This window comes from Sinohyriopsis cumingii, unplaced genomic scaffold, assembly GCF_028554795.1.
Source record: "Sinohyriopsis cumingii isolate HCF-2022 unplaced genomic scaffold, ASM2855479v2 utg000488l, whole genome shotgun sequence".
NCBI lineage: Eukaryota > Metazoa > Mollusca > Bivalvia > Unionida > Unionidae > Sinohyriopsis > Sinohyriopsis cumingii.
The window spans coordinates 293,381-306,380 of NW_028315905.1; the positions used below are offsets into that span (position 1 = coordinate 293,381).

The 13,000-nt window shown below is 38.8% G+C and overlaps 1 protein-coding gene across 1 annotated transcript in view; it reads right to left on the bottom strand.

Moving 5' to 3' along the window:
• The window catches only part of LOC149773984 (low-density lipoprotein receptor-related protein 2-like), an 88,451-nt gene that overhangs the window by 45,909 nt on the left and 29,542 nt on the right, over window positions 1-13,000 (bottom strand). The window contains exon 3 of the mRNA XM_089945930.1: window positions 1,204-1,456. Coding sequence (XP_089802056.1) covers window positions 1,204-1,456 — 253 coding nt within the window. The remainder of the gene's footprint in view (window positions 1-1,203; window positions 1,457-13,000) is intronic.

Here is a 13,000-nt window from a genome sequence, read left to right on the forward strand (position 1 = left end):
TGATATAAAAAACAAAAGCCTCAGGAACGGGACGTAATCAGCTTTAACTGCCTTAAGCAGTTGCCAAGGCATACTTCTGGACTGGCTCCTGTCCATGATTTATTAGAAATGACATGGGGTGATATCGCAGACGTCGAAGGTGTGATGACGGGGTTGGGTTCTTTGGGTCGGGAAGGTCGTTTTCTCTTGGGTCGTATTAAACAAGTCTGCTACATTTGTTTCAGACTCCTTATCTCTGCCAAAATGTCTAAGAGTACCGTCACCATTTGACTTTCACTGTCTTCCTTCTCTCCAAGACCTTGTGTCTTCTCTGCTTTTTCTTCTTCTTCCTGTCGTTTCCTTCTTCTTGCCTCTTCTTATTGTTGTTGTTGAAGGAGAAAAGCTTGTTCTGCTTCTCTCTGCTGCTGTAAAAAATTCTCCAATTCTTCTTTCTGTCTTTGTTTAAAATCATCGACGTGTGATAAAGAAGGAAAGGGTGGCGAAGGCACTGGTACCTGAACAAATTCTTGCGCAAAAAGAGAGAAAATCGACCAAATCCCAATTAAAATCGACCTCTGTGTTGACTTTGCTAGCCGCTGCTTTGCTATTAAACAGTGCCATATTACCAAATAGGAAGAGTAGGGATCAGCCTATGGGCCCCACGCCTTTTAGGGGCCCCGCGACTATAGTTATTTAATAATTTTTGTTTGATAACACGAAATGTTAATTTGTTTAAAAACACTAATAATTGTTAATATTTGTTTTGTGTAATAAAATTGGTTTATTAAAATTGTTGGTTGATAAAATTAAAAACGTATGAGCATCTAATTTGCGAGGTGGGCCTCAAGATTTCGACTGCCTAAGGACCTCAAAAGGGTTTAATCCGGCACTGATATTAAAACAAAAGTATCTTTACATTTATAAGACTGGATTTGATTCGGAAATCATCAAATAATGGAACACTGCCTAAATGGTACCCATTACTTACATCTGATACCATGCTATTGAATATAATGCCAGTGTAATGTCACAAATATAAATGTCCATAATAACCAAATATCACAATACCTAATGTATTGGCTGTGCATGAATGTTTGCTAAAATCGATGTGGACGAGATCTAAAACGGCTTATTTGCAAAGCAATTCCGCCAAGTAATTAAAGATTGTAAAATAAATTTGAAACCATCATAATTCTTTTACAGATGTTTTCTTCCGTCAGTTACCTTGAATACTTCAATATCAAACAAGGAAGCCTGTGTGATTCGTGCTATAATTTGTCGTCCTGTTCCGTCGTACTGCGCAGACTCAATGGAGTCCCTTCCATCATCTATCCAAAAGATGTTCTGGGTGCGAACATCAGCTACTATACTGTATGGCAATATAAGTTCGGAATAAATTAACACCTTCCGCTTCTTTCCGGACAAGCTTGACCGTTCGATCTTGACCGTCCCACCAATGTCCGTCCAGAATAGAAAGCTATAAAAGTTAGTAGATGTCATATTCTTTCACATATATGATAATTTGGAAACAAACCTCGCATGCTAATTAATATACAATAAACAAATAAATAAAAATGGAACAAGGTGCGTATTTTGTCTTGAACTTCTCATCTTAAGTCAGCATTAATTATGTGGAATTTAGCGATTAACATTTTTGAAATACATCAAAGAATTATTACATCACTCAATCAAGATTTTTAAAAAAATACAAAGTATCGTACAGTACGATACACTGCAGTATAAACCAGTACAATACACAATAATCAAATGCAGTGTAATATCGTGATATTATAATTAAAACGAAATGTGGAAATACTTGGTGTGTATCTGTCAAAAAGGGTTTGGACTTAAATTTTGGTCAGTGCTTGGATAAACTGTCAATTCATTCGTTCTCATTTATCCATTTCTAAGGTTACTGCCAGATTCACCTACTTATCAATGTCCTCTGACTATGTTTCGGAAAATTCTTACATCTTTTGGGCCTCTTTTATTGACAACATAGTCAGTGACTATGGGGTTTTTGAGGTTGTTGAACGCTCTAGCATGCCCACTTCATATCTACTGCTTTTCTGGTTCTGCAGTTGTTTGCTTGTAACCAAAATGCCCAAATAAAATGCGCAACTAAACATAAGAAAATACGATGCCCTATGGATGGATTTTAAAAGTGTGCATTTCGCTAAACATGGCTGAGGACACATAGATTAGCGAATGAGGCAAAAACACCATTTCATACGACTGCTTATGTAGACAATGCAAATGGCATTTTGTTCTCACGCGAATTTTAGATATGTGAACAAACGGGGTTAATGACTGACACCAAACCAAATTATTTCTTCTCCAAAGATAATTTTGATAGATGTGAATAGTAACGGTTACCCATAATTAGGAAACTGAGTAAAAAGAAAGCAAATGTGATCCAAAACAGAAAGTTACAAAGAAAGTAGTAAATAAACAATGAAGCAGCAGGGAAGTTCTACAGACCAGACGTTCCAGACCAAATAAAGCTTCCTACGAGAACATTTCCCGTAGAAGCCTCAGATTTCAAAAATAAGCCTTCCTGCGAGAATTAATTTGCGTAAATTCACTCCCGACTGCAATTTTTTGTGTGCAAATTCAATGATTCTAGACAAGGATTTTAGGGGGGGGGGGGGAATTTATTCTGGTGTTTTTTTGCACAAAGGATTTGGCTGCCTTTTCATGAATAAATTTGATCGAGACCGATTCGATATCTACTACGCGGATCATGAAGATTAATCGTGATAAAACCATGCGGTGTTGCCTGGGCGCGGCTGAAGAAATTTTTGAATTTGTTTATGTCCATATCGCCGTTGCACCAAGTCTGATGAATATTTCTCAACGTGTGAGTATCGACGCCATTGAAAACTGATAAAATATTGCAATTGTCCCTAATCACCTTTGGAATTTGCGTATATCTCTGTGTCACGTAAATCACATCGGTGTTCTTGTGTCGGCCACGCGAGAATATCCTAGCCGGATTAGTTTGCTTATCCAGCATAACATCATCGAAAACAACAAGATTATTAACATCGCCATCTAAATTTTCCACGGATGGAGTTTCATTGATGTCTGTGATGAATTCGATCGTGCCTTCGTCGGTATTATCACTAAATTCCTTTAGCACTTGATAACATCGCTGATCATCAACGGACGGTGCAACCAAATACAATTTGTCCCATTTTAGCCATCGCATTATCAAATTTAGCAACAATTGAGTCTTTCCAGAACCAGACGGGCCAATAATTATCATCCTTATCGAATTCGGTAATACCGCGTTGTGTTTCGCTTGCTCGCGTTTCTTCGTGGCGGAAAAATCAATTACATTCATGTTACTAGAATACATGGATCTATATTGTGTTAAGTGTCGCACGCGCACAGCTACGATAAATCCAACCGAAATCGTCACACGCAATAACAGGAACGCAATTGCAGGAGAATGCGAAGTTTGTAATACGCGCAAATTCAGATTTGTAAAAAAAAAAATAGAAGAACCGGAGGAGACATTACCGCCTCCATGAAAAATCTACCTGGGTTGCCCTGGGCGAAATATCCCGGAGAAAAGCATCTGCCAGGATACAATTACTGCGGACCTGGTACGAGGCTCGATATAAGACTCAACGATAATAATCAACCAAATCCCGGCGAAGATCCAGTAAACGCCATCGATAACGCGTGTTACTATCATGATCTTGCGTATCGCAGCGGGGATTTACAACAAAGACATCTCGCTGATATTAGGCTAATTCACGCACTAAACGCGATTCCTGACAAAAGTTTCAAAGAAAAATTGGCAACTTGGTTGATAAAAGGTGCGATGAAAGGTAAATTAGTACTCGGCGCTGGTAAATAATAATGGAGCAAATATATTATTCTCCGCGAGGTTTTTGGCGAGGAAAATCAGCAATAGCCAAACTCGCCAAGGCAGCAAAAGTAAAACAATCCACCGCTGAATCGTGGTTATCGAAACAGGCAGTCTGGCAAATTTATCTTCCTCCGCCTAAGAGAATACCGTATGCGAGTTTCTCAGTCAGCGTCCCTAATGAAGTTCATCAAGCTGATTTAATGTTTCTTCCTTACGATACCGTCGACGGAGTCACATACAAGTATGTGTTGACGGTTGTTGATATCGCTAGCAGATACAAGGAAGCGGAACCGTTATCGAATAAAACAGCAACGGAGATCGCTAAGGCGTTTAGCGAAATTTATTCACGATCCCCGTTGACCTGGCCGAAGCTTCTCCAGGTTGATCCAGGTCGAGAATTTCTTGGCGCGGTTACTTCATTGATGAAAAAGAATAATGTTAAAATCCGTCGCGGTATTGTAGGTGTTCATCACAATCAGGCTATCGTCGAAAGATTCAATAAAACTCTTGCAGAACGATTATTTGGATATCAGTACGCGCGTGAATTCATCCAAGATAATCGATCTCATGATTGGGTATCGAGGTTGCCTCACGTGATTAACGCACTAAATAACGAGACAACGAGAACAATAGCAATGAAACCCGCAATTGCAATTACAAAAACAAATATACCCCTAAAGCGAGATTCCGCAATTCCGCCTGTATTAGGTAGCGTCACTGTCCGGTACTTATATAAAGAAGGCGAGGCTGAAGGAGGAAGAAAAAGAGCAACCGATCCAAATTGGAGCGTTACGACACACAAAATATCAGCCGTAACAAGATCATCGGGAAGACCAGCAATTTATTTCCTAGATTCGCTAGCGCCACAACGCGGATTTACCAAGGAGGAATTACAAATAATACCGAAAGATACTCAACTACCGCCAGCGTCATTAATGTGAAACCGAATTCTACCTAACTGAGATAATTTTCTTACTCTTGACACGGCTAAATAAACTAAATTTGACCAGGAAATTCTATCATCGACGATCCAAACTTGACCATCTACGGTCAATCCCTGCGATGAATGTATCGTTGTTGCATATCCTAGTTTCCATGGCGATCTTTCTGCGTTTATCGCATCATTAACAAGATTAATATCAACAAGAATAATATCGTTCAAGACCAGGATCTTTTCCTCTCCGCAGGGTAAAGTAACACTGATATTTTGTTTTCTGGTATCAGCGGGCCTGTAACACAACGGCACCTGCAATGTTGGAAATTTCTCGCAATGCAACTTGAATAACATTTCCTGAATGCCATCGCGAACAATTTTTCTACTAGCAACGATCAAATGATCGGGACGCCACAAATTTAGAAAAATATCCATCGGAGTCTCGTCGATTATTCTTCTCATCACATCGCATTGAATTTTATTCGGTTGTAATCGAATTAATTTCTTAAATTCAGTCAGTAAAATATCATCGGATCTATAATCGGCGTCGATTTCCTCATAATAGTCAACAAAGTTCCTGAGCCATTCGTGAGGAGATTCACCATCAATCGGATCAGGTTGGCCATGATCTCCGCACATTATCACAGCGGTATTTTTCTCCTCCAGCCAGGTTAGGAACGATTTTAATACAACTAAATTTACTGTGCAAATTTCATCAAATATTATAATTTTGTTGATATATTTATTTCCCATACGAGCCGAATCCCATAATCCACCGCTGTATTTGAAATAACTATGATACGTGCAAGAATCAACGTCGCGTTGCCTTATTTCTCGCGCTAATCTGTGAGTTGGAGTCAACACTATCATATCAGATTTCGCAAATAAATTTATCGCTCGCGTTGTTTTACCGCTACCACCAGGACCATTTAGGTAAACAAATTTGTTACGTGAAATTGGGTCAAATGCGGATGCAGCCGTCGATATTTCCTCAAATTTATCTCGATGAAATTTATCGCAATCTTCGACATCAGCGTCCTCACAGTAATCTAGGATATCCTCGTTTTTTATCCTCCAAGTTCCCCAAGAACCATCGGCGATTAAATTCTCCAGCCTATATTGATATTTCTTATCGATATAAAACGAGTCCGTTGCTACCCTTACCGCGATATCAGAAAATTTATTTATCATCGACAGTAAATTTATACTCACATAAGCTAGCATCGATGATCTCAAATGCGTATACTGCGCTGATTCTCCGTCGAGATAAGTGATTACGGTACCCAATTTTTCTCCGTCAATGATAATATTTTCTCTGTTGCAGAATATTCCACGCGATACCGTATCGGCAATAATAAAGTCCATTTCGGCATCGTTGATAAACAACCTAGCGTGTCGATGTTTATGATCAACGGATCCTCCTTGAGTAAATTTGCCAATTATTTTTCTTCCAATATCCTTCGCGTTTTCACAATCCGTCGGCAACCACACTTCAGTTTGTTTTCTATACGATATAATCACCTCGCTAACCGTCAACGATATTAACATTGACGAATCCAGCATATACCTCAACAAAACCGTAGGGACCCATCTGCGTTGAGAGAAATGCCGACCGAACCAAATATAGCAAATTTTATGTAAATTTTCAGCAAACTCGAATGAAGTTACATAAGCGAATCCGGTCATGACAAAATCAGGTAACGGTCCGTTAATCGCTACTCTCGTCATCTCGCTGGTGGGATGGCCAAATTTAGCAAAATAATCCGCACAATCGCCATATCCGAGGAAACTTCCAGGATAGCACGCGCTCATATCAACGGAGATCATATCTTCGAAATAATATTTGGTATTCCACAATCCGCCATGGCCGTATTCGACACAACTAAGTTGAATATCAGTGAGATATTCATTCCTTGTGGGTTTCCACGAGTTTCTTTCTCTGGCAGCGTGAGCAGCAACAGATGGAACCGTAAAGCAGTTCGTTAATAACTGATCAGGATTTGACGAATATTTCAGCGCGATATTTTTCATAGATTCATGTAATTTTTCATCACGGTAAATATCTCCTCGCGGCAAGATAAACTGATCGTATTTTTCTTCACTCGAGAATAACCAAACCGATATTGGATCAGATGCGGCTAATATTTTGATATATCGGAACATGGCATCGGAATTATCCTTCGCAGAATTTTCCACGGGATAAAATTTAACAGCACGATTCCGCGGAAATATCATTACCGACTGCGACCACGCATGTGAATTATGATCAACAATCTCGATTGGTACTCCTCGAGATTTATACGGCGACGAATATAATATTTCTCCCGATAGCGTTTTCACGGTAATAGGAAATTTAAGTTTCTTGCTCAACACAGCAACATCGTCAATCGATGCGCCATCAACAACTGTCTTCGCCCATGAGTTAATTTTATCCAACCTCAACTGAGTCAGACCGGATCCACGACGAGCGTTTTTCATGTGCTCGATAACACGCTCAGCCACGCAGTTTATCATCGGTGATTCTTTCATCGCGGGTAGATTTTTCACATCCGGGTTGTTATTTAGCCGATAAATTCCATAAACAACTGCACTAGATGGATACCCCCTAGCATAATAAGGACCGTCAATTCCCAATAATAATCCTGGCTTCGAATTTTTATCGAGAATAACATTTTTCTTACCGCCACGTATTGGATCTCGTTTATCGCGAATAATCCAAGTGTCGTCAGGCATTTGTGCAATAAATTTTATTCCGAAGATAAATCGTTCTTCTTTATGTTCGGATTTTATATGCTCGATTATCTTCTTGGCCCGCTCCAGATTCATCGTAGCATCAACAGCGTTAGTTTTCCATGTCGACCAAGTGTGAATCGCCCCATCATCGAAAAATTCTTTTTTGGCGCGATCAACCTCAGGAATGATATATTCTGCCTCATCAAGATCAAATACATCCATTATTATATTTTAGACAAATATCTAAATTATATAATGCAATGCAAATGGATACCAATCGGATCAACAAAATCATGCGACAAATCCTGCAGAGGTGATTATTGTGGCGCTCACATATATGCGATTCGACGAGGCAGTAAAGGACCACAGCGGTGCTTAGTTTGCCAAGTTGGCACTCGAGGAAAAACTCGATTGTGTCTGGCTTGTGGAGGGAAAAATTATCGGGAATTGCGGCGATATTATGAAAAAAGATCCTCGTCGATAATAACACGCGAAGAAGATTATATTAATCGATTCAAGGCAAATTACGATTTAAACAAACAGAATATTGTATATGAATCCAAAATCAACGATTCCTGCAATGAAAATCACACACGAGTATAAATCTCATCCTACGATCATGGGATACGAGGCATCATCGGATGGTGTTGTCAGACATATCAGAACGAAGAAAAATGTTGGTAGGGTTAGCAATTCGGGTTATCTATTGCATAACTTTAGTGGAGTAAGTTATTTATGCCACAGATTTGTTTTCGAGTGTTATCACGGACTCATCAAGAATAATTTGGTCATTGACCACATTGACGGAAATAAACTTAATAATAAAATATCCAATCTTCGCGCGGTAACTCCGAGTGAAAATTCAAGATTTGGTAATACCGGTGGCATACGGCGACCAGCTAAAGCGGTTAAATCGATAAATCGAGAAACAGGTGAGGAGATGATATTCGAATCGATGAGCGCAGCTGCAAGATATTATAATATTAGTAAAGCATCGGTGCAACGTGCGGCAGAAAAAATAATCAATGCAACATTTTCGTATAATCTCGGCACTTGGATCGAATTTTCCTATATCCCAATAATATTCGACGAAGAATAATTGAATATTACAAAATTAATATAACATGAATGAACAAACCATAAATAACATCATCGAAGCCATCGATGATCTGAGAAAGAAAAAAATAAATCTTCCCTCGGAGTTGGACGCGAATAAAATCCGATCCGAATTCGAGACGATTGTTCAGGGGAAACTTGAATACAAATACACGCTGCCGTCAGAGTACAAATTAATAAAGAAAATCCAGATTGCGATGTATCAATCACTTGCGACAGTCAGCGATGATCGCGTCGAGGATTTTGTTAAATTATCGACGCTGGTAGAAAAAGCTAGATTGATTTTATCAGAAGCATACGAATAAAAAAAAATTACAAGTTCACGCATCAGACAGCTGAAAAAACTTGTCGATGAGAGCAAGGCCAAGGAAATCGCAGACTCTTGAATTTTCCTGAATATTTCCGCAAACAACAAAAAAAAAAAAAAAAATTAAAAAAATATATTAATTTAAAAAAATTCCCTGGATTTTATTTATTTTTTTGGCTTGTTTTTCCCCGTGGACAGATTTACGATCTTACCAGCAGATTGATACTAACAGTTTCCCCGCGGATATCAAGCAAATTTCCTTTCTGATCCGTTAGTTTGAAATTTATCCTCGACAATAATCGATTATGACATCTTAGGTAAAACGGATTTACTGGTTCTTTTATTATCAAAAAACCCGGAGATGCGCTAGGTGAAAACGAATACAAGATAAATCCCTGCTGTGCTTGATTTGACTCTGACGAATCAACATTGTAGCTGCCCTCGACAACATCCGCGTGAAGATAAATCGCGATAACTTCCGTTATATTAACGATACCTGGCGAGATATGCCGCCCTTGCCCGGCGGGATCGTTATTGTGTTTGAGAATCAATTCCAATTGTACATTTTTAGTCCACGCGGCATGTAACTTCGGAAATAAATCATCGATGGTATCAGTGACGGATTTTCTCATTTTATCAACGTCATAATCAGGAAATTTGAAATTTGGTAGCGTTTCCTCGGTTAATCCAAATACTCTCATGAATTTTTGTTTTTCTCCTGAATTTCTGATCAACTCGAATTTGCTAATAGGAAGAACATAATCGGCAATTGATATATCGTCGACTATCGCCTGAATAAACATTCCATGATAATATTCAACATCATTCGCGAGTTGATTTAAAATTTTCACGCGTTTGATAATTTCGCTACATGAGCCTGATTTATTTAAGATGCATTCATGAAAGGATTCCCGCAATAAATTTAATTGTAATTTATGTTCTTGAATAAATTCGTCGAGGGTTCTTCTTACCAAGATACCGTCTATGGGGGCTATTATCTTAATGTGGGTAGCGTCGAAGATTTCCACGCCGGGGGGAATTTTAGGAAGAGGCAACCACGAGAGAATTCTTTCGTTAATAAAAGTAAAAGCGAACATTACCCAGTTAAATTTGTGGTTATTTATGAGGTTGATGGCGCTGTGGATCAGAGGTTTGTGTTTGATATCTCCATACCATCCTTCGTCGGTGGTAAAATCTTCTTTTTTTGGTTCCGGTAGTTCTGGAGGAGCTTCCTCGTACCAACCTGGAATAATAAAATCTGATTTTTTTGGTTTTGCTAGAGGTGCGATTTCAGGCCAACCTAATATGGTTCTAATCGATGATTGGTAAATATCTACCATGTATGGTGATTTCACTTCTATCATCGATGACAGCGTGGGATCGTGCGCAGATATCTTTATTCCCGGAGTAGCATCGCCGGTTATATTTGATATTCTGGTGGTAAATTCCTTATCCAGCTGATCAATTTCGTAACTGCCTGTTGGTATGCCAACGACGATCCAATCAGGCGTTCCATCGGGTTTGTTTTTGTTGGCAAAAACAAGTGAATTGTTTGATAATAATCTGCCAAATGATTTCGATCTAACATTAGGCCAGCTGTTGTAGACACGCAATTGTGTTAACGCAATTTCTTTGACGCTGATTGGTGTTGGAAAATTGATGCTAAATTCTGGCTTAGTTGAGCTTAACGATATTAACGTTGTTGTCGGCGGTGTCGTGTTTGTCACGATCTGGGCTAGTTCGGACATTATTAATATTCATTTGTTCAATCTCCGAGTAAATACTTATCATTGCCGAAAATTCTAGATCGGAGATAACGCCATCGTTGAGACTCTCCGAAAGCAACGATGATAATCTCGAATACGCGTCATTGACCTTGGTTAGTTTGTTTTTGTACAATGATAACTTCTCACTTGTGCACGAGGATATTTTTTTCGCTACGATATTGAGAACACCAGCGATTGTCGTTGTTGACGAGATTATTATTGTTGCAACGATTGGCGCTATTGTTGTTACCGCGGATAAAATTATTCCAGCACCGGCGACTACCGCAGATACCGTGTACACGGCGACGTCAATGATAACTAATCTACGCTGGTATTTTTTTATTTTTGTTTGATACTCGTCGAGGAGTTTTTTTAGCGAATCCTGCCATGATCGCGCCTGATTGTAACGGTAGTCAGATGCAGTCATTTATTAGTTAATTTACCTGACTAATTGGATTCAAGGTGATAAATATTCGAATATTGCACGATAATGCGTTGGTTCTGTCGTGGTTCTATCTGGTGGTTCTATTGTAAATATTTCCCTGGCATTTTTCTCCATGTAAATAATAAAAAATCCTGGATAATATTCATGAATTTCATGAAATCTGGTTGTTACCTTAAATTTTATCTTGGAAATATATTGTACTCGATATACCCCATCAAACGGCGCGACAAAAGTATCAAGATTTCCAAAGGGCGTCCATTTGGCTCCCTTTGTTTGTACCACAAGTGACATAAAATAACTAGTATCTTCTGTCATTAATTCCACTGGTGTATAAATACGCGCAAATCTTCCAAGATTCTCCGACGATATTTTTGTGTTAATATCGTTAATTTTTGTAGTTGCGTCGAGAAGTTTCGCGTTGATTTCTTGAATTTTTCCGTCGTTCACTGATGTATCGACTTTTTCATTTGCTAATTCTCGTACCACGTTAATTTCATCGTTAATTTTAGCAATATCTTCGCTGATTTTTCTTGTTTTCTCGCTGAGGTCATCGTGTAATGTTTTATCGACTTTTTCATTTGCGATTTGGCGCACCGCGGAGATTTCCTCGGATATTTTAGTAACATCTTCGCTGATCTTTTTTGTTTTCTCGTGGAGATCATCGTGTGATGTTTTATCGACTTTTTCGTTTACGATTTGGCGTACCGTGTTAATATCATCGTTGATGGATTTTGTTTTCTCGTTGTGCCATGTTTTATCAACTTTTTGTTTTATTAATTCACGCATTACGTCAATATCTACGCTGATTTTAGTAATATCCTCGTCAATTTTTCTTGTTTTCTCGCTGAGGTCGTTATGTGATGTTCTATCGGCTTTTTGAAATATTAATGCACGTGCCGATTCAATATCTTTGTTGATTTGTGCGATATCTTCGTTTATTTTCTTTGTTTTCTCGGTAAGATCATTATGTGATGTTCTATCGGCTTTTTGACCCATCGCGGTATTTATTTTGGTAATTTCCTCGTTGATGGATTTTATTTTCTCGATGAGATCGTTATGTGATGTTCTATCGGCTTTTTGAAATATTAATGCACGTGCCGATTCAATCTCTCTGTTGATTTGGGCGATATCTTCGTTTATTTTCTTTGTTTTCTCGGTAAGATCGCTGTGTGTAGTTGAGGAGGTTTCGATGAATTTTTTTATATCCTCGTCGAGTTTTTTACTGAGATTTTTTGATGTATCGTCTAGTTTTTTAAGATCGTTAGTTAGCTTGGTAAATCTTTTTGTCACTCGGTCCTGAAGATCGTCGTGTAATGCTTTATCGGCCTTTAGAAGCATCGCCGCTGATAGCTCCTTGTCGGATTTTTCTACATCCGCGATATTGGCCTTCAGGGGTAACTTCGCTATAATATCGGCGATATCAGCAATAGATTTTAATACCATCTCCGATTGACGAGTAAACTGACTAATATGATCGCGGTATTCGTCTCGCTTGATTATATCAGTTATTTTGACGTTGCTGGTTTGTAATCTTCCTTCGGTATTTTGAAAAACAGCAACTTCGCCAGGGTCCACCTCTGACAGCGATAGAAGATTGTTAATATCGCTCTTGGTTGCGAACTTTGATAGATCGACGTCAGTCACTTCTGCCTTTTCCTTCCTGTAGATAAATCTACCGTAAATATCAACCATGATATTTATCTACGGCGTATTCAAATACAATTTTATGATAAGGACCGGATGATTTTGAAATTGCATCGAGGACGTTAATTGATTCAGGGCCGCATATCGGTGGATCCGCTAATGTCTGCGTTGGAAGTGTCGAATACCAAACCGGAAG